This window comes from Lycium barbarum, chromosome 12 (genome assembly GCF_019175385.1).
Source record: "Lycium barbarum isolate Lr01 chromosome 12, ASM1917538v2, whole genome shotgun sequence".
Lineage (NCBI taxonomy): Eukaryota > Viridiplantae > Streptophyta > Magnoliopsida > Solanales > Solanaceae > Lycium > Lycium barbarum.
In genome coordinates this window covers 104855478-104876605 of record NC_083348.1, presented here as the reverse complement: position 1 = coordinate 104876605, position 21128 = coordinate 104855478, and the positions used below count along the sequence as shown (strand labels likewise).

Below are 21128 nucleotides of genomic sequence, written 5' to 3'. Positions count from 1 at the left end.
TATGCTTTAATGTGTCTATGATGGCTTTACATAAAAATGAAAGCAAGCACAAAAATAAGAAGAAGAAAAATCTATGCTTTATTGTTTCGTAGACTTTGGCATTGGACTGTAATTTCTGTAAAATACTATTAATACCAATTATTCTAATTTTCCACCTTCATTCCCTTTTTATAGAAAAAAAAGCAAAGAAGAAACACAAATTTTTCAATAATATTTTTTCACTTGATTTACATTTTCTTTTTCATTTCCTAAAAACAAATTTAAAAGAAGTGGATAAAATGGTAGCAGTACTTATAATGTCGGGTATATGCCTCGGAAATCTCCCCACGTAAAATGTTTATCCATTAAATTTAAATTTATAAAAAAACTGACAGAAGCAATCCTATGAGGATTAAGATTAATATTATTAATATTCAAATGAGGACTATCTTTTATTCCGTTTCTAGTTACATTAGGAATATTTTTCCCCTACATCATAGAATTTCACATGGGAAGGAGTAGATACCCCCTAGGGGGTAGCGAGGGGGGTGGGGTAAAATTACCCTGCATGTGTGTCTCTATATATATGTATGTATCTGCAGAGATAGAGTGTTGAATTACAAGCAAAAAAGAAGAAGAAGAAGAAGAACCCGACAAACGGCTATAATTTAGCGTTTTCCCATTTAGTCAATTCACAAAGGAAAAAAAAATTGTAAAAATTAATTCCCCCCTCTCATTGATAATGGCAATTCCATTGCTGTAAAAATTGAGAGGGAGGGGGTTCATTTTTTTTAATCTGGGTTTTTTTTTTCTTCAACAATCTCTCTTTTGATATTTTTGTTATCTTCTAAATTTTATAGAAGGTAACAAAAGATCTTGAGAGATAAAAAATAAAAAAGTTGGAAAAAAGCCAAAGTTTCATTGGCCATTTATTGAGGGTTTTGAATTATATAGTTATTGTGTTGTAATGGTGTCTGATATTTATTATCCTTCAAAGAAGAGTGACGATTTTTGTGAAGACGTTTGTGGCGAGGTACTTTTACCCTTTTTTCTGGTTGTTTTTTTTAATTGTGAATTGCCATTTTTACATGAAAATTTTGTGCATTAGTTTGGAATTTTGGTAAAGATCCTTTTTTATTGTGTGGTTATTGTTGGGTTTCTGGGGAAATATGAAATATGTGTTTTTTTATTCTGTTATTGATATAGATTGCATAAAAACCCTAAAATCTTGAATTGGTGTGTGCAGTTTGGTGGATTTTTTCAAATCCTTTCATATATTGTTATGAGCTTCTGGAAATTTGTGGTTTTGGGAAAATTTATTGATTTTAGTTATCCATTTGCATATTATCTTAATTGATTGAAGCTTTAGTTTGCCATATTGTGGGATCACACTGGGATTGTTGTTGTTGTTGTTGTTGTTGCTCTGTCTTGGAAGATATTTGGGAAATCCTCTATTGCTTTGTTCTGTTTTTCTATATGTGGTCTTTAATCATTCTTTTATATGCCTACACCCAAACTGTAATTAGTTTGTCCATTCCTGTCAGCTTAGCATATTTCAATGTTTGCTGCTATTTCCATTTGTTTAAAGTTGTTATCTTTTTTATATGCAGCAATCTACCCCTGGAATAATAGGCATGTCGAGACTACGATGTATGCTTCGAGGATTAGATTTAAAGGCTGTTGTCTTTTTGGTTGTTTTTGTGCCAACATGCATAGTTGGCATATACTTTCATGGACAAAAGATTACATATTTCCTCCGTCCCATATGGCAATCTCCTCCGAAGCCCTTTACTGAAGTTATTCACTATTATCATGAGAATGTATCGATGGAGAATCTTTGCAAGCAACATGGATGGGGAATTCGTGAATATCCTAGACGTGTCTATGATGCAGTTTTGTTTAGTAATGAAGTGGACATGCTTACTATCAGATGGAAAGAATTGTATCCTTATATTACGCAATTTGTTCTTCTAGAGTCGAACTCCACGTTCACTGGCTTGCCCAAGCCTTTTACTTTTGCTATCAACAAGGACCAATTTAAGTTTGTTGAACCTCGGTTGACTTATGGAACCATTGGAGGAAGATTCAGAAAAGGTGAAAATCCGTTTGTTGAAGAGGCATATCAGAGAGTAGCACTCGACCAGCTTTTGAGAATAGCTGGGATAGAGGACGATGATTTACTGATAATGTCAGATGTTGATGAAATTCCTAGCAGGCATACCATCAATCTTTTGAGATGGTGTGATGATATTCCTCCGATTCTTCACCTTCATTTGAGGAATTACTTGTACTCTTTTGAATTTGAGATTAAGCACAGAAGTTGGAGAGCTTCAGTCCACAGGTATCAGAGTGGGAAGACTAGATACGTACACTACCGTCAGACTGATTACCTTTTGGCGGATTCAGGTTGGCATTGTAGTTTTTGTTTCCGCCACATCTCGGACTTCATATTCAAGATGAAAGCTTACAGCCACACTGATAGAGTGAGGTTTTTGCATTATTTGAACCCTAGAAGAATACAAGATATCATTTGTCAAGGGGCTGATTTATATGACATGCTTCCTGAGGAGTACACGTTCAAAGATATCATCGGTAGCATGGGACCCCTCCCTCATTCTTACTCGGCTGTTCATCTTCCTGCTCATCTGCTGGAAAATCCTGACAAGTATAAGTATCTCTTGCCTGGCAACTGCAAAAGAGAAAGTGGCTAAGTTTTTAATTTACCAGTGTTGGGAACATTTTCGTAACATGGGAGGTGTTTTCATGTGCCGATTTTATGTTGCACCACGAGGGACAGACTCTTATCAGGTAATTGATGATGGTCACGTGGCAGTGCTTTATATAATTAAATCTTATAGGTAAAAGTAGTTTCAGGGAAGCGGCCGGGTGAATATTGTCTTTTGGTTCATTTGAGGTATCAGTACATTTATTTGCCAAGTAAACATTTAATTTAGGTGATGATGTGAAGGCGTTTGGGGAAACTTGAATGTTTCCTGTCTGTATCGCATATAAACCTGAGAGAGGACTCTTTGAATGACAATGCTCGGGCTTTTTGATTGTAGAATTGGTTTTCTGACTCTTTTCCTCCTGTTAGAGACATTATTCCAATGTATAACTCTTGTTTTCCCGAATTTGTTGCATATATATCATGCTGAAAAGCATCGAGGTCAGTTAGACGCCAAGTCATTGTGGTTTATGATATATTATGATGTTTCATAGTTTCATATTTGATGGGAAATTTTGAAACGAATGCATGTTTGGTTTGCCATGTTAATTGAGCAGTTGGTACCACATCAAACAATTGTTTCCATGTTCGAACCTAAGATCCTAAATCTCTTTTGAAGCTAGTCATTTTCTTTCTTTGCTTTCTAAGATGGAAGTTTGATATGTAATCGTGTTAATATACTTCTTTTTTCCCTTTAGTTTTTGCAGGAACTGAATCTGATCCTTGAATCCAGAAGTCATTTTCTGTCTTTGTCTTTTTAAGATGAAACTATGATTTTGCTGTTCACTACTTTATCAAGATGTTCCTTTGCCTGTTTCTAGAACAAAGATGATTCTGGCAATAATTTTTTCTTTAACCACAAAGGTGATTCATGGAAGTATTTTTTTTCCCCAAGTAATCGTTTAAACTTGAATAGTTAAGTAAATATCAGACTCCTCGTTTTAGATTATATATTAAGCCTGTATACCTAAGGCTTTCCTTGTAAATACCAAATACTCCATAGCTTTAACAAAGATCACCACTTTTGATTTTTCTAGTACAGGAATTCTGATACATCAGACACAGATCATCTGACAAGCACACAGAGAGTAGGGGTGTTAATGGTTCAGTTTGGGTCGGTTATTGATTAAAACCATAACCATACCAATTTAGTCGGTTTTTAAATGTCTAAAACCATAACCAAACCAAATAAAATAATAACCACCGGTTTGGTTATTATCGGTTTGGTTTGGTTCGGTTTGATTCAAGTTTTCGGTTTATAACTAGCAGCCATGAGACTTATCAGTAAAACATTAAAAAGTTGAAAAAGACATGTCTTTTTTTTGTTCAAACGATAACTTTTATTTATAGTTTAAGATGGAACATACATCATAGAAACATTTTCACTATTAGTGATAGTGTAACACTCAAGTTATCCAAAGTTGCTAAACTATTACATATAAAGCTAAAAACTAACTTAGTAGTGGCTGCACCATTTTTGTCATCTTAATACACATACCTAGAAATAAAGTAGAGCGTACGAGCTTTTAGTTGTTATTACAAACATACATATTATAAATTAAACATAAAGACTACCTAAAATTAAAACTCAAATATATGAAATAAAAAAACTGTGTAATGATCCTAAACTTTGGGGCAGTACTTGCATTTTGCCCTCAATTCTCCCATTTTATTAAAAAAACTTTGTGTAATGATCCCAAACTTCAGACTCTATCCCCAAGGCTAGGGTCTCGACTACAGAGTTGTTCTTTTCTCCTTAAACAATCATGTGAAATAAGTAGGCCAAAAATCAAATTAATGATTAAAAGGTATAAAATATTTATAATTATTTATGAAAAACTAATATTATACATATAAATAATTATAAAATTTATGTATATAATTTATCGATTTGGTTCGATTATTTATTCAGTTATTTTTTAATAGAACCATAACCAAACCAAATATTATCGATTTTTAAAATTTAAAACCAAACCAAACCAAATGTCAGGTTTTTTATTCGGTTTGGTTTTGATTTTAATCAAAACCGTGAACAGCCCTAACAGAGAGACTTAAATATGTATTGTTATGCATGCTTAAACATATAGATGCAAAGCAATCCATATAAAAGAAGTCAGTAATACTGGTAGCGCATCCAGTTAATTCAAATTAGACAACAATATGTTGTCAAAACAGTAAAATGAATCTTTGCTCTCTAATGCGAAAAAAGAAACCAAATTGAGAGCATAAACTCCAATGCATATTTGTCTGTGCTCTATTGGAGTTTATGCTCTCAAGTTGGTTTCTTTTTTTGCATTAGAGAGCAAAGATTCAAGCAAGCAACACAGTTTTTTACTTAACTACACAGAAATTAGCAAAAACACAAGCATTTACCTAGAAAAATTCTATGCAAAACGAAAAGGTACATGAAGTCGGACACAACGAAATTGGCATTAGAAAGCAATAGAATCCACGCTTTTAAAGTAAAAAAAATAAATTAGTACAAACTAGAAACTTTCCAAAGTATTTGGGGGTCAGAACATGCTGAACAGTACACAAAGGATATGAAAGTCTTATAACAAGAGAGGTCACAACATTAAATCAAAATTTGAGCCACGTCAGTATGCTGAGTTTTAACAGTTCCAACTCCCAAATACTGATCCTTGGTAGATTGTAGTAGTAGGTTCTTGCAACAATTCCTTCAACTCGTATATCTTCCAGCGTTTGCAGGATATAACAACCAATATTTGTGTTTTTTTTCCTTTTCTCCAGATTACTGGTGGGAAAATTAGCATTTTTTTGATAAAGCAAATGCTGAAACCACAAGAAACTGAAATCGAAGAGCACAAACTTGTTGAAATATATTCTCCATCTCAGAATGCACAAAGCATTATCTCATTGTCATTAGAAACAAAGTATTTACCATCTCTATAGCCGGTCCAACCAACTAAAGATATTCTCCTGAGAACCAAACGGCAAATCCTGGTAGACCACAACATCAGATTCAACTAGATGTTATTATGCATATCAAACAAAAAGAAAAAAAAATTATTAGCAACTGCAAGGATGAAACTTACTGCAAGTTGGAAGTCTGGAGGAGTATCAAATTCCAAGTTATCCAACTCTGAAATTTCGCAGGCTGTGTTACCATTTCCTTGTGGTAAATGGCAAGTGTCGTCTGCAGAAGGGCCATGATTGGGTCCAGAACCATCAAGAAGTGAATAAGAATCATTACGTTCATCACACAACAGAGAAATATCAACATCATATGCATCAGCTGCTTGTGATTCTCCAGCCAAGCATGTAGGGTACTCCATTTCGCACTTAATTTTAGCATCAGATGGTTCCCCTGGTTCTTTGGCAACTTCCACTTCCTGAACAGCAAAATGAATGTTATTGTATGGAAAAAATCAGGCTAAATGCACAGAGTTAGATGGAATTACTTAAATTATGTGTTCCTGAATTGAATGTGCACAATTTTATGAACAGAAATAATGTACAGATAAGGGTGTCAAATGAGCAGATTGGGCTGAATTTGGGCTATCAAATTTTTAAGAGCTGAGTTAATAAATGAGCAGGTTATTGACCCGCCCAAAAGTTACTTGGGCTTAAAGTAGGTCATAACCCAACCAACCCGATTCTTACTAAGTTTTTTTTTTTTTTTGTTCTTTTATTATTTTTTAGTACCTAATACGCCCTCTGTCCCAATTTATGTGGCATCATTTTCTTTTTGGTCTGTCCCAAAAAGAATGTTACCTTTCTATATTTAGAAACAATTTAACTTTATGAGATGATTTACAGCCACACATTTATATAAGGCTTGTTTTGGACCACACATTCCAAAAGTCTTTCTTTCTTTCTTAAACTCCGTGTCAAGTCAAATATTGCCACATAAATTGGGACGGAGGGAGTAATACTTTTTATCCTTTATTATGGCTATATATACATACCAAATAAAAAAAATGAACTTCAAAAAATATTTCGATAAGATTTCTCATGGGTCAATTTAGGTCACATATCAGCCCAATTTTGATGGCCTGAGCTAATAAATGGGTAGATCAATGACAAGCCCAAACTTGGACGATTGGGCGGGTCAGGTTTTTTATTGGGCTAAATTTTCCACCCCTATGTATAGAACAGCCAATGATAAAATTATAAGGAAGAAGCAACTGCATGATCAACTTATTTATTACCTGATCAGGTGAAGAGGGTAAAGAGTCAACCACAATATCATCACAGGAAGGGGTTTCTCCAGCTCGAGGGGGATTGGGAGTAACCGTCTTTGGAGTTGTAGGTTCAGTTTGATTCGCTCCCACACTGGCTTCTTCATTGGCACGAGAATCATTGGCCTTGACGGATTGCTTCTGCTGCTGGTAAAAGATTTTTGAAACCACAAATTCGCCTTCTTTTTCATCTTCATCGGTGCCCAAATGGTACTGATGCATTACCCAATTAGTCTTTTCCTGCTTCGACCCCTTCGTACTAGTTTGATAGAGAACCATGACCTTCTTACATCCCTTTTGGAGCCCATTCTCCATAACAACTTTGGTCTTTCCCGTCTTGTGCCAGCGGACATGTTCTTTCATCAAATTGTTTTCATCATGAATCTTTCTACGCTTACGTTTGCCAGTTGCATACGCATTAGTAGTGCGATAAAAGAAGTGAATGCTACTTCCATCTTTTTTGGCACCTGAAACAAAATTAAGGGGATTGCTAACTCTTAATTCTGTAGGAATCACAATACAATCCAAAATGGAAACTTATACAGCATAATCTATATACTTGATAAATGCAGCTAATAACAAACAGAAGATAGTGTATTGGAGAATTGAGTGCTTTACAAACCAGGAAGATTTTCAGGATGGGTATAGCAAATCCCTTCGTTAACGTCAAGAGTTGGGATGAATTCATCAATGAATTTGTGTTGCTCGGAATTTCCCATCCCGCACTTTGCTTCTAAATGTTCCACGAGCTCTACATCAGATGGATCAAATTTCACACCAACAGGTAGACCAGGCCATTCCTGAGAAACCTGCACCAGAAAGCAGCAAAATATTAAAGTAAGCTTGAGCAACAAATTTATGATACATTCAAACCTCTTTATAACTACGTCGTTTGTTTAGATATTTTTTGGCTGCTATAGTGAAATGCAGTTATAGAGTATAACATAGCATAACATGACAAATCGGTTCCAAGAAAAACATGGTCGCTAGAATGAAATGTTGTTATAAAGGATGATTGTTATAGAGAGGTCTGACTATACAACTATTTGTTGGCCTAATCTTGAACCAAGGGAAAAAAGAATGTTCTTTACAAGAGAGATTCTCAACTAGACTAAACAGTTTAACAAAAGATGTAAGTAAATTATGCAGGGACACTTATTAGCTTACATCTTTGTTATCGATACAGTAATGGCAGTTTGGGCATTGCCGTTTTGCCCCACAATCTTTTATTTGATGTGCAGCAGGGGCACCAACATTTTTAACTTTACTCGCAAGTCCTCTACCATCAATAATCCAAGATCTGTATCAACAAAAGGAAACAGATTAATGAATTAGAACCTCATCCAACAGATTCAAAAACTTCCACCCTAAAAAGAAAGATACTTAACAATTAATGATGAGTGAACCAAACACTCTTGAAAAAATTCAAAAATTTATCTCTTTTCACTATCAGTTTAGACTTTAGGCCAACTTTTCCAAATCTTTCTATGAAACTAACATGTTGAACAAGTAAAATAGACAGGTTTCAACATGAGGTTTTGATAGTTAACACAAAGTTGGGGCACCTGGATAACTTATGAAAACATAAGGTAAAAATGACAATGTGACTAACAAAATGGTGTAAGAACTAGTGGAGACTTGCAGCAACCAGCCAGTAAAAGAAAACATTTGCATCTTTAAACAAAATGGGAAGTTTCTACAAACTGACACTACTGGAGAGATTAGTGTCTCGTGTAATCCATCAAACACTAAATACACTTAATTAAAGCAACCCAAAGATTCACATTTTCAAGAGTGTTAAACAAGCTGATCATCTAGCCCCAAAACAACAAATAATGTGCTCCAAATCTTTACAAACCCCTTAAAATGTTTTTATATACCCGATTAAACATTGATAACTCAACGCCCTTCAGCATTCTACAGAGCCCAATATTACCCACACAACAAAGGAGCTGCTTTCTCAAACTCAACTAATACTTATTATTATATCAGAAAGTCACTTTATTAAAAATTGGAATAAAAAGGACTGAAAGAAACCCACATTCTTAATGAACTAAAGTACTATTCAGCATTATCGCAGTAACAAACACAAATCTTACAACGGAAGCTACACTGATCACCGAAAAGATAAAAATTTCCCAATATTTTAAAAAGATTTAATTTTTGACCATCTCCGATCATAACAAATCAAACCCAGAACAATTTTTTTCTTAAAAACACAAACTTTCAAGTTTCATCACAAATATTCATCCTCACCTTCCCATAAAAGGATTGAAAAAAAAATTAAAAGTTTTTTCAAAGAAATATCGCCTAATCGAAGACTCAATGTTAGTCTTTCTACTATGCGTACCTCGCCATATGCATCTATTAAAAGCATTCGAAGACTAAGAAAATGAGAGAAACTTCTCTGTTTTTATGGTGCCTTTATTTTGCCCCTATTCTCCACTGGATTAAGCAACTAGCTGGTGCGTGAATGAGCGGGAAAGTTTATCTTCCGAGGTTTGGAATCCGAACCTTTGGCTCGGATGAGAATAAAAATGGTCCGACGGTCCGACCTTGGTTTCATTTGATCCTTTAATATATATAATAAATATGAGGGAAATGATCCTTAATGTATTCTAAACTATTGATCAGTTTACTCCTAAGCTTATATAATTAAGGATATCGCTATTTTTGTTGTCAAAGGCTCTAGACTTGCACTGAACGTGATTTATTAAACTATAAAATAAGGTATCTTTTTTTGTATCGTTTAATCCGATTGTAGAACTCACACCAAAATTTCTAATCATAACTTGAAAGAAAATTTTGGATGAGTAAAGCTTGGAGTAACCTGTCATTTTATTGTAAATATATCGAATAGAGTATAGAAGGAAGTCTATAATATCTTTGAGTGACTAAGTAGGTTGTGTATGGATGAAAATGCAAGAGTCTCAAGTTATTTTGACAACAAAAAAAAGCTATTTCCTTTACTTATATGGTTAGGATCAAATTGATCACACTTTAAAATACATTAAGGATTATTTCCATCATGTTTATACCTTAAGGACCAAATGAAACCAAATTCCATAAATTAAGGACCATTTTCTCATCTATATTTAACTATGTACCCGAACCAAAGGTTTGAGGGTGGCCCACTGTTGACCGAACCTCGGGTCTGCTGATGACTTCATCTTCTAAAAATGGGGAGTGGTGTTAAAACGGTAAATTTAGCAGGCCCCGAATTCCTTGCCCACCAAGCTATAAATGGAAATGTTTTATGTTCACCTGATTTCGCCTTTCGCTTTTTTTAACAACTCATTTGAGTATATTTGTCCTTTTTTGAAATATTTAAATTCATAATATTAACTGGAAAACCATATAATAATGCTATATTAATTTTTTATATGAATTTTAATAGTTTGAACTTATCAATTATTTAACTTAAACTATCACACAAGTAACTTAAATTCAAGTGTAATTCTATATTTCTTTTGTCGTTGTTGAGTAGTAGTGTAGTACCACTAGTTAAGTCTAATTAGATTAGTTCAGATTAGCCTCAAAGTGAATGCAAATGAATGTAGCTTTTCTTTTGAAGCGTTAACTACGAAAGTGTCTAGACTTTTTTTTTCCTTCTTCTTTTTTTGTTTATTTCGTCTACTGAAGTGTTAGTATAGAGACAAGTTTGGATGTTGCTAGAGCGTAAATTAATATGTTATTTCATCTATTGAACTGTTAGTATAAAGACAATTTTAGATGTTACTTGAGCGTAAATTAATTTGGCATAAGCTTGCATTGTTCATAGATCACTATGTTTTAAAGGAAAAACTTACTTACAATGGATTGTTACGTTGCACTAAATTAATATTTAACACATTTAGCTTTTATGTCAATCAAGCACTGTAGTAATAGACAATCTCATTTTTAAATTATTGAGAAACTTCCTCGTCAATTTTTAGCTGTCGGAGTCTCGAAGGTTGGGATTACAAGAAAATCCAAGAGAAGGATTAACTGCAGAGAGAAGAACGGTTGTAAATTGATTACTTGCTTCTGTTCCTGCCGATGTTTGACACGTGGAATCATCTCCAATCTTATGCATCTATCTGCTGAGTACAATGTTTAACACATTTCACCCTTCCACTTCCATATTTTGTTTTCTTATTTTCTTTCTTTAGTAGTCAGAATCTTTTTTGCTGTATATAAATTTGTAGCTAATGTCAGATGAGTTTAATTTCATAGTCGATTTCATGATGAAACGTTCTATCAACGGGTTCTGAAGGTAATTGCTCTTGTAACATTTTGCTTTGTATTTATGACACTTTATTAATTGCATATATAATGCTGTTGATATTTGTATCAAAACTATTTTAATTGAAAACCATTCCTGGACATGCAGATTAATTAAGTTAGTAGTAATTTGCTATGTGCTCCCTACAAAATGATGGTACAGAGGCTTTGTACTCAGAGACGAATTCAAGATTAAAGTTTATATATAGGTTAAATCTTTAGCGTCTTAACATTGAACCCATTATATTTTTAAAGTTTTTGATTTATGTCCACTAATTTTGAGTTTTAATAAATTTATACTCCAGATAAAAGTATTGAGTATGACTTGATAACGTCAAGCTGCATCCGCCCCTATTTGTACTTCCTACAGAATTAGTAGAATAATGTGTTAGGCATGTGACCCCAAAGTCCTACATTAATGGTGTGAGATTTTTTGGAAAAAACTATACGGATTTGATCCAAATCAGATAATATCGCATTATATCAAGAGTATATTGGTTTAACCAAACCTAATGGAAACTCCATTCTTATCCTTTTTATATTCTAACTATTAACAAGATTTACCTACCTAGGTGTTTTAATGAGAAAAAAAAAAACATGCCCGGATGTAGTCACGTAGCGTACATATTATGGGTTCATTCGCTCTTTAATGTTTTAGCTCATATCTTGTAAATATATGTGACAAAAAAAGTTCACTAATAAGTATAATAACAAAATTCGAACTCGCTAAACCAAATACAATTAAATCCATTACTCAAACTTATAAAGGTCACATTTTGAATCCACCCCCACAAAAATACACATATCAAGAGAGCAAGAGGACTCTGCATGTCAAAATTGTAAACTGAAAAAAGAATTCTACATACAAAAGTTAAACTAGCACATACGCAAATGCTCTCCTCTTTAACATGTTCCTTGAAAGTTGAAACAGATACACACGCATTGTTTAATACAGTATTAATTACCCACCCACCATATTTTTTTTGAAATATGATTTCTTGTTAGTAGTAGTTTAATTTTTTTCGTCCAAATCCTTTCTTGATTATGTATTCATTCCCTTTATCCATCACTAATTATTTAAGCACAGCTGAATTAAATTAAATTAGTCTTAGCAGCATCACTAATTTAATGAATTTATTTGGATCGATGTACTATTTATTTATGTTAAAAGCAACATGCCCTTAATTTTTTGTAGCAAAGCGACCAAATCATGAAAAATACCCCCTCTCTTTGTAAGACGATCAAATTATACGAACAGTGCCTTTTGCTTTGCTTACTCGAATGCCGTACTACATTATTATTTTAAAGGCAGAATTAACGATTTAATAATACACCAAAGCACTCAATATCAGAAGTTAGTATTTTCACTCGCAAAGGATGGAAATGCTTAGCTTACTAAATTAGCAACACCGAAATAAGCTCATGGTGGGGAAAGCCAAAACGTAATTGTCTTGTTCATCGCCTCAACATATTCCCTTCTCTCCCCAGTATTGTCCCACGCAGAAAGAAAGAGCGCAACGATTTGACTAATTTTTAGTTGAAGAACCTAGTGAACTAATTCCTATTTAAAGTAGATACATGGATAATCAAGCATAGCTCATAAATCATAACAATGTAACTTCTAGAGCATACAACACTATCGGGGAGGAAAAAGATACAATTGAGGCGCTACTTAGCATGTATGTGTGTATTTATAATGCTTCCGATGTTAGCTAAGCAACAAAGTCGTTGTAGTATAGTGGTAAGTATTCCCGCCTGTCACGCGGGTGACCCGGGTTCGATCCCCGGCAACGGCGTCGTTTTTGTTGCACGTTCCCTGTATGTTATATGATTGATTCTTTGGTCCCTCCTAAACTTTGTTCCTATTTTAGTGATTTCTATGGTGGAGCAAAATCATTAACTTTCACTGTCTGGCCAAAAGATCCAAGACCGAATTATTTCTTGCCAACAACTTTCCTTGATATACTCATCCATCAATCAAAATGATGGAGTTATTGTCAGAGGTCGTAAATAGACGGGTTGCGTTAAATTTCAATAGATTAAAATTAGTCAAATCAGTAAAGGAGCCATGACCGTATCAATCAAAACGAGTTGGATAAATCAAAACGAGTTGGATCAAATTAACGAGTCATACTCAACTCAACCAAAATAATCAAATCTTATCCCTTTTTTATTTTGCTGGTAATGTATTTGTAAAATTATTACTACCTTTGAGTGGAGCCGAGAATCTATCGGAAATAGCCTCAAAAGTAAGGTCTACGTACATGATCTACGATACATTCTATCCTTCCTAGACACCACTTGTGAAATTACACTAGGTTTGTTGTTTGTTCGTTATTACTACCTTTAAGTTCTTCAAAATGTCATACTGTATTTGTCAATAATATTGTATTTTGACCTGCCGAGTTACAATGTTTTAACTCATATTTAACCAATTGGTGAGTCATCTTAAGTTCAACCCAATTGGTGGAGTTGAAAACCGGATTATAACCCAACCCGTTTAAGCTCGGGCAGGTTGGGCATTTGTTGAAATATGAATTAATTTTGCCACCTCTAGCTGTCTTTTACAAAAGCAGTGCAAATTTTTTACGACCTTGAAAACTTCATTTAACGTCTAGCAAGTTCCTAACTTCCTATGGAACAGCTGCATTAAACAGTTAATATAACGCACCAAAATGACAGAGTCAATTGAGGTTTTTAACAAAAGATTGGAGTACAGGCCTTTGGATGGACCTTATTTTTACAACTATAATATACATCACAGCAACCCAACTCCAGCATCCAGAAACTCCACACAATTAAGTCAGAACACATTTCGAGTTAAACAAGTCTAGATCATGCATCTTCCTTCACCAACTTCACCTTTAAATTACATAGCTGGTTTACTATAGCAGCTAAAACTCAAAAGAGTACCTTTTTTCTTGTGTGGGACTGAGGAAGAAAGACCAAAAGCTAAGTTATCTAGTGATATATCTGGGCTAAACTTGGAATATCGTCAAGGTGATTAACAAACTTTTCCCTTAGGGATCAGTAGCATTGGTTAAAACAGAAGAAGAATCCTCTTGGCTGATTCTCCATTGGTGTTTTAGGGGTCTCACCCGAGTCATCACGCTTGATCATTAAGGCGCTAGTACCTGGAGACTCTGGTGGTAAGACATGATTCTCTGAAGTGAAAATCCTAGCTGGAATTACAGGTTCCGGTGGTGAAACTGAAGAAAGAAACTGCAGAAGCATCTGTATTATCTGAGTGAAGTTGGGACGAGTGTTTGGATCCTCTTTCCAACACGAAGTTACAATTACAGCCAAATCCTCTGGAAGATCATCTGTGCTTGGTCTCACACTCTGCAAAACACAGAAAGTATAAACTTGGTTAAGCAAAACCAAACAACTATTAATTGTTATGCTAACCTTCTTGTTAGATGAGTGCCGGAGCCAGAATTTTCACTAAGAGGATTCAAAATATGAAGAAGTAACATACAAAGAAGCCAAGAGTATTCAACACCTACTCTATATACATAAACAATAATTTTGACCTTGTATATATAGTGAAATTTTTTGACAAAAGGGGGTACTCACCCTAGCTCCGCCCATGCGCTGGACGAAGTTAAGGACCATACCTAGCTTTCCTATTGTGACAGAGACCAAGCATGGACCCAAAGTTTCTTTTTTATTTTATTTTTGTGGAACTCGGTGGATGATGGCCCGTCCCTTTACCTTTTCCACTTAAATACCAGGCTTTCATCCACATCATGCACTGCGTTCTTACACTAGACCAAATCCCTGGGGCACTGGGCCCCCAAGTTTCTGGATGGTATTGATGTTATTCAGTCAAAAATTTAGGTGCTTTCAGACAAAAACAAATTTTAAGAAGTCTTCAACTGTGGGACAAACCTTTGTAAATTAAAGTCCATTCAGCCAAAGTTGTACAAGTGTTCCAGTGGTCCGATTTAGTCTTTGATGTGCCCTTTGAGGAGGAGGTAGTGTGATGTGAACCAACTAAATGCTATCATATCTTAACCTCTCTCATCCTTTTAGTTCAGGAAAATTACAATGATGACCCCAACAGAAGAATTATTGAGATAACTAGATGACAAAGACCAATAGGGAGAGAAGATATTTACCTTAAAAGCAGCTGCATAAGCAGCCTGCAAATTAGACATGCCCTCAAATGGTAATTTGTTATGTATGAGTTCCCACAGGACAATTGCAAAACTATAGGCATCTACTTTGTGATTATAATGCTTCTTCTCACCGTGTCTTAAAGTGACCGTGCTGTAGAGCTGCCACCAAAAGGAGAGTGATAAGTCAATTGTATAGCCATAGGAGAAGCGAAAAGGAACGGAAAGTATATTAATAAGCACAGGGTTTAAAGAACATAAACCTCTGGAGCCATCCAACGATAAGTTCCAGTTTCAGCAGTCATCATCTCTGTCAATGATTCTTCTCTTGCCAAACCAAAATCCGCAAGTTTGACAGTTTTATGGTCTGCCGTCAAAAGCAAGTTCTCTGGAAGTAAATGCAAACCCAACCAAAATCAGAAAGAGGTTAGAAATAGAAAAAAAAATGATACTAGCGGCATTGTAATTTTTAAGAGAATAGCAAAGTTTGAAATCATTGCTAACCCTAGACAAGTATAAGTTACACTACTGGGCCAAAGAAGATAACAAATATAATTACTCACCGCTTATTGTAATTTTGCATTTTCTTGATGTTTTTTTAATATAATTCATTTCTTCATTAAAGGAAAAAAAGCTTATATCTAAAAAACATTATGTATCTCATGAGAGATAAAATTGTAGTAAAAACTAAAAAGACCTTAACTTTTTATTTAGGAGCAGAATCGAAGAATTTTTTTTTAACACCGAAGAAGAAAATAAAAAAAGTAAAGTTTCAATTTTTTTCCGACCATTTTATTACAAAGGATGATGAGTAAGCATCTTTTTCTGCAGCACTTTCTGGGAATTTATGCCAGTTAAAGTTTCTTATGTATTCAGCTCCAGTATACTGGTAGTGCTGCCAAGAATCTAGCTCCATAAGATGACACCATTGAGAGCATCTTAAAATTCCTATCAATTATTACCTTATCCTCTTCTACTCACCCACAGACAAAAAATAGGAACAGTGAGTAGCAAAGCCAATGGAGGCTTGAAAAACGTCTTTTCTTTTTTCTTATAAGCAGAATAATTGGCAAAAGGAAGGGTGCAACACGAAGCAGACGATGCAAGAAAGAATGTGAGGGCTTATCAGTGATCTCGAACCACATGTCATATGAAATTACTAAACCGGTAATGCTTTTACCATTACAGGGGCAGGCTAACAGACTGCATACCCTGTTTGGCCAAGCTTCAGGGAAGCCAAAAGTGCATACTTCTTTTCAAAACGTGCTTATTTTAGAAAGTTCAGGTATTTGGCTAAGCTTTTAAGGAGAAAATAAGTGCTTTTGAGTGGTAGCAAAAGCTGATTTTCAGAAGCTAAAAAAGTAGCAATTTTCCAAAAGCACTTTTGGAACATTGACCAAGCACAAGATACAGTCGAATATTGGCAAAAATGTTTTTCAAATTGATTAGCCATACACAAACTGCTACTCTTCAAAAGTACTTTTCCGAAAAACACTTCTGACAGACAATACTTTTTAAGATAAGCAGAGTTTTTAAACTTGGCCAACAGGCAAGCAGCATCTGAAGAAACACATTACTAGAGATCAAGACCACATAAAAGTTAGAATATCCATGGTAGTTTCGGACCCAATAGAAATGGATGTGGACCTCTATTCATGTCTCAACTAATTTGTTAATATAAGCAGTTTGAGACATGGTTCAGACTTTAAATGAGTTCGTGAAGCAAACTCAACAAGCACAACTTCTCAGTTGAAATAGTCTGAATTTTTTAAAAAAAAATCACGAGAGAGGTGTATCAGTTACCAGGTTTTAGGTCACGATGAATGATTCCATGAGAGTGCAAGCATTCCATTCCACGAGCTATATCAAGGGCAAATCTAATAGCGACAGCAGTATCCAAACACCTCGGCCTCATGCTCACCAAGTATTTTCTTAACGTCCCACCAAGAAGAAGTTCAGTTACAATGACCATGACAGGCTCCTTGCAAGCTCCTATGAACTGTAAATGAAAAATAAAATGAAAACCAATAACCAATGTAAGCAATTCATTTAGCCGTCTTAACCGCTCATCAAATAGATCATATCCAAACACAAGTTTGGGACTTAAAAAAGAAACCTTCACTAAGTTCTTGTGCTGAACTCTGGATAACATTGCAACCTCCCTTCCAAAACGAGCTTCCCTCTTGGTGATCTCCTCAGGCGTTTCCCCTCTATGCACAATCTTTATCGCTACATTCTGGTTTCTGTACCTGAGAAGAACCCAACCGAAAAAAGAGGGTAAATTTTATAAATGGTCAATAAACTATCTTCTTTTTCCCGGCAAAGTCACATATAACTTTATTTTTGTCACATAAAAATCACAGAAGTCTACTAATGTAACAGAAAAGTCACAATGACCGGAAATATAACCTTCCTATGCATAAATTTCCACATCAGCAGAAAACTACATCAGGACCAGAAATTTAGGCGCTATTAATTTAACCAACTAACCCATACTTTTAAATAACTCTCACTTCAGGATTAAGGACCATATCTTGTAGCAAAACATTTTGGGGATTTTTCCACAAATAGCCAGTTGAATTCACTGTTTACTTTCCTAGCCATATACGCTGATTATACACATATTATACATGATTATAAATATATTATACATCTACCGGCAATTTTTAGTTTAAGGGGTTAGGCAGCGGCTATTTAGATTAATTCTTCAAACATTATTTTCCTAAAATCAAACCATTGAACTAGTTGAATTAAATCAAACAGTAATGCAATAAAACTAAAACCTTGCTGTATCAGTTCAAAATTCAAATAAACAAACAACTCTTACAGATCAGTCAAAAAAACATAATTTTACTAAACTTACTTTCCCTCATACACCTTAGCATGAGCACCTTCTCCAATCTTAGGACCAACAAAAAGAAGCTTTGGATCAATCAACCATTTGGCTTCCAAATTAAACTCATCACAAGAGTAAAACCCATTAGCAGATCCCATTTCAATACCCCAAAATTCTCTCTCTAGTAACTTCAAGAATCAACACTAGCACATCTATTTCACTACCAAAATTGAAACACTTAACAAGAATTCACCAACCATTTGCACCAAAACCATTAAAAAGCAAAAAATTCAAAATTTTATGACTAACTATCAGAAAACTTAGTGATTTCTTGAAAATGAAATGAATCTACAACACGAGCCTGTGTTTATAACAACAGAAAATGAACCCCACAAGCAAGGAACACCAGAATTTTTTGCTGGTTCACTTAGATATCAAAACAAACAGTTCACAACTAGTAGATCAATTGGGATTATGGGAAAAAAGAAGAGAATACTAGAAAATCAAGAAACTATATTTCTAGATAAATAGGCTGAAGAGTAAAGATGCTTAAATGAATAGAATAAGGTGAAAGAAAATGAAAGATATAGATAGATGTTAAGCAATTGGGAGACTTTAGTTAGTGGTAAATATACTTTATTTTTTTAAGTTGCTTTAGTTCTTGATCTGCAAAAAGGAAAGATAAAGCCGTGAGGAAGGTGATGTGTGTGTGAAGATGAACTTATTAATTTGTCCTTTTGAATTATTTTGAGGAGACAATAGAAATTATTTAAAGAGAGTAAAAATGGAGACAGGGAAGGATATAATGGGAAAATAACAAGATGCCGTTGAAAAAGATATTATATTTATACTGAGATTTAAAGAATAAAGTATTCGAATTGGCACATGGAAGATGGAAGAAAGAAGGAAGTTGATCCTCTTTCAGACTTTCAACATCTAACATTTTTTTGGATTTTCATCCGATGTCCGATTCTCGCATTAAATTTCCATTATATTTGGATTCGCGTCGCATAAGGAAAGCGTTCGCTACCAAAGATTTTTCCACACTTAATCCGAGACCTCCAATTAAAGAGGAGCAGCCTCATCCATTACACCACATCCTTTAGCGGTCAACATCAACATTTAAGTTGGTGAGATAGAATATTAGGGATTTGATTGCAGTGTTTAACAAAAATAACTTCAATATAAAATTTCGTACGAACTAATATAATATTTAGTTGAATATATCAATAAATAGATTTTCGTATCGTATAATTAATATGTAGCATCTGGTTGGTTGTATGTATAAGAAAAACTAATTCTTGCTTAACTAATGCAATGTTTGATCAATGATATTAAATAATACTTGTATTAAGCTATACAAAATTTATACTATACTATACGTAACGTAAGATAGGATCATATGATGTAAAACAAGGATAAGCGTACAAGAAATATAGAGACTAATTAAGTATTTAAAGACATAGAATTCCTTAGGTAAATCATACATAACTGCAGTGCATAATAGCCTTTACTATTATTCACTGGACAACAATATTCATCATTAGCCGCTCAAACAATACCCGCATTGCGATATTGCATAACTAATACAAGAAGCAAATAACTCTGCATTACGGCATTTACTTTGTATAATACCTACAGGCTACAAAGTTAATACGTCTATGAATGTTTTTCATGAAGTAAAACCAATAGTAATAGATGCATGCATTTTAGGAGTAGTATTTGTCATATTAAGTACTAATGTAATTTGAGTTAAAATACAAAAAATACACTTATGCTAAAGTATAGGCCTGTCGTCTTCATTGAAGGATGTCGTACAGCGAATGGGGTTGTTCCTCCCTTAATCAAAGATTTTGGGTTTGAACTTTGGTATGAAAAAAATCCTCTAGGAGCGCTTCCCCATAAATAGGCTTACCGGATGTGAATCTAGTCAGGACACTAATGTGAATACCAAACGGGGTAAGAAAAAAAATAGATTTGTCTTCATCCTTTGCCAGTCGCAAGGGCCAGTACCAGAAAGCTAACGTGATGGCGGCTATGAAAATCTGTACCACTACTAGTACGTCCTCTATACATAACCATGTTTGTCCTCATATGTTGTACGGGTCGTATATATCTTGATATTTTCATTTTATTTTACTGGCTCTTTACATGTTCATTACATTCCCAAGGGAAAAAAATCACCATTCAATTGGATAAATATTTGGGGTACGTTTGGTGGGAAAGGAAATGACTTTTTACATTATTCATGTTTTGATTGATGTTTTTTTTTTTTTTTTTGGGAAATAACTTCTCTAATAGAAAAAGAGAAGAAGAAGGTAAGTGTCTTATAAGTGGCATTTCATGTTGATTCTCCCTTCCACCTAAAGTACACTCCACCCATCTCCCACAGCCTGCCCCCTCCGTGAACCTCCAACCTCGCACCTCCACCTCCTTCCCCTTTCTCGACTTCAACTTTAATTGATTAAGACGTATTTTCAATTTACTTACCAAATATCAAAAAGAAGTAAGGTATTTATTTATCAGGGGAAAAAAAATACCGTGAAAAACATTTACCTATACCACTCACACCCCTTGTTTATGTCTCCACTTCCAAAAATATATACTATGTAATTCACATTTTTATATTGAAACATGTACTCTCTAGGACTTAGGTGGTACTATATGACAATGAAAACACAAGAGCTCGTTATTTAGTTTTAATTTATTTAAGCTTGTGATTTTAACAAACAAATCTTAAAAAACGAGATACATGGGTGGTTGATGCAATTTCACGAACAGTGTAATATGTGTGGAGACACAGTGTAATATGTGTGAAGACTTTCGCTTTAATGATATACTGTAGGAATAAGTTTTAGATGAATCTAAAAATAATTTCAAGATCGAGATGAAGAATAACATAACTCGCGCCTTCTAAAATATGACTAACGATTTTTCTACAATATAAACTCTTAAATATATTCTTGATCCCAGTTTTGGTATCTCATTTTGTTATTATATGATTA

At 34.4% G+C, this 21128-nt stretch overlaps 3 protein-coding genes and 1 non-coding gene across 8 annotated transcripts; 2 read left to right on the top strand and 2 right to left on the bottom strand.

Moving 5' to 3' along the window:
• The first annotated feature begins 533 nt into the window (after nt 1–533).
• On the top strand, nt 534–3581 carry LOC132621297 (uncharacterized). Of its 2 annotated transcripts, XR_009575485.1 has the most exons (3): nt 534–1012; nt 1590–2787; nt 3403–3581. XR_009575485.1 is itself a non-coding variant. In XM_060335515.1 (2 exons), the coding sequence occupies exons 1-2, from the start codon at nt 947–949 to the stop codon at nt 2688–2690; spliced, it is 1167 nt and encodes a 388-aa protein (XP_060191498.1). In that variant the 5' UTR covers nt 534–946; the 3' UTR covers nt 2691–3203. The 2 variants fall into 2 exon arrangements, 1 of the variants encoding a protein (XP_060191498.1); XM_060335515.1 differs by lacking the exon at nt 3403–3581 and having other exon boundaries at nt 1590–3203.
• A 1525-nt stretch (nt 3582–5106) lies between these two features.
• On the bottom strand, nt 5107–9467 carry LOC132621296 (SUPPRESSOR OF GAMMA RESPONSE 1-like). 3 transcript variants are annotated; one of them, XM_060335513.1, is made up of 7 exons: nt 9257–9467; nt 8074–8206; nt 7529–7715; nt 6877–7373; nt 5761–6057; nt 5607–5665; nt 5107–5513 (listed from the first exon to the last, which is right to left on the bottom strand). In XM_060335513.1, exons 1-6 carry the CDS (start codon nt 9268–9270, stop codon nt 5612–5614), a joined length of 1182 nt encoding a protein of 393 aa, XP_060191496.1. In that variant the 5' UTR covers nt 9271–9467; the 3' UTR covers nt 5107–5513; nt 5607–5611. The 3 variants fall into 3 exon arrangements, with proteins under 3 accessions (XP_060191496.1, XP_060191495.1, XP_060191497.1); XM_060335512.1 differs by having other exon boundaries at nt 5107–5665; nt 9257–9466; XM_060335514.1 differs by having other exon boundaries at nt 5107–5665; nt 9163–9274.
• Nucleotides 9468–12893: 3426 nt separating this feature from the next.
• TRNAD-GUC (transfer RNA aspartic acid (anticodon GUC)) lies at nt 12894–12965 on the top strand. Its single transcript has one exon. It is a non-coding gene; the product is annotated as a tRNA-Asp (tRNA).
• Nucleotides 12966–13845: 880 nt separating this feature from the next.
• On the bottom strand, nt 13846–18879 carry LOC132621637 (serine/threonine-protein kinase STY13-like). 2 transcript variants are annotated; one of them, XM_060335973.1, is made up of 6 exons: nt 18151–18876; nt 17404–17536; nt 17091–17286; nt 15551–15675; nt 15291–15449; nt 13846–14511 (listed from the first exon to the last, which is right to left on the bottom strand). In XM_060335973.1, exons 1-6 carry the CDS (start codon nt 18279–18281, stop codon nt 14197–14199), a joined length of 1059 nt encoding a protein of 352 aa, XP_060191956.1. In that variant the 5' UTR covers nt 18282–18876; the 3' UTR covers nt 13846–14196. The 2 variants fall into 2 exon arrangements, with proteins under 2 accessions (XP_060191956.1, XP_060191955.1); XM_060335972.1 differs by having other exon boundaries at nt 17091–17536; nt 18151–18879.
• Nucleotides 18880–21128: the final 2249 nt, after the last annotated feature.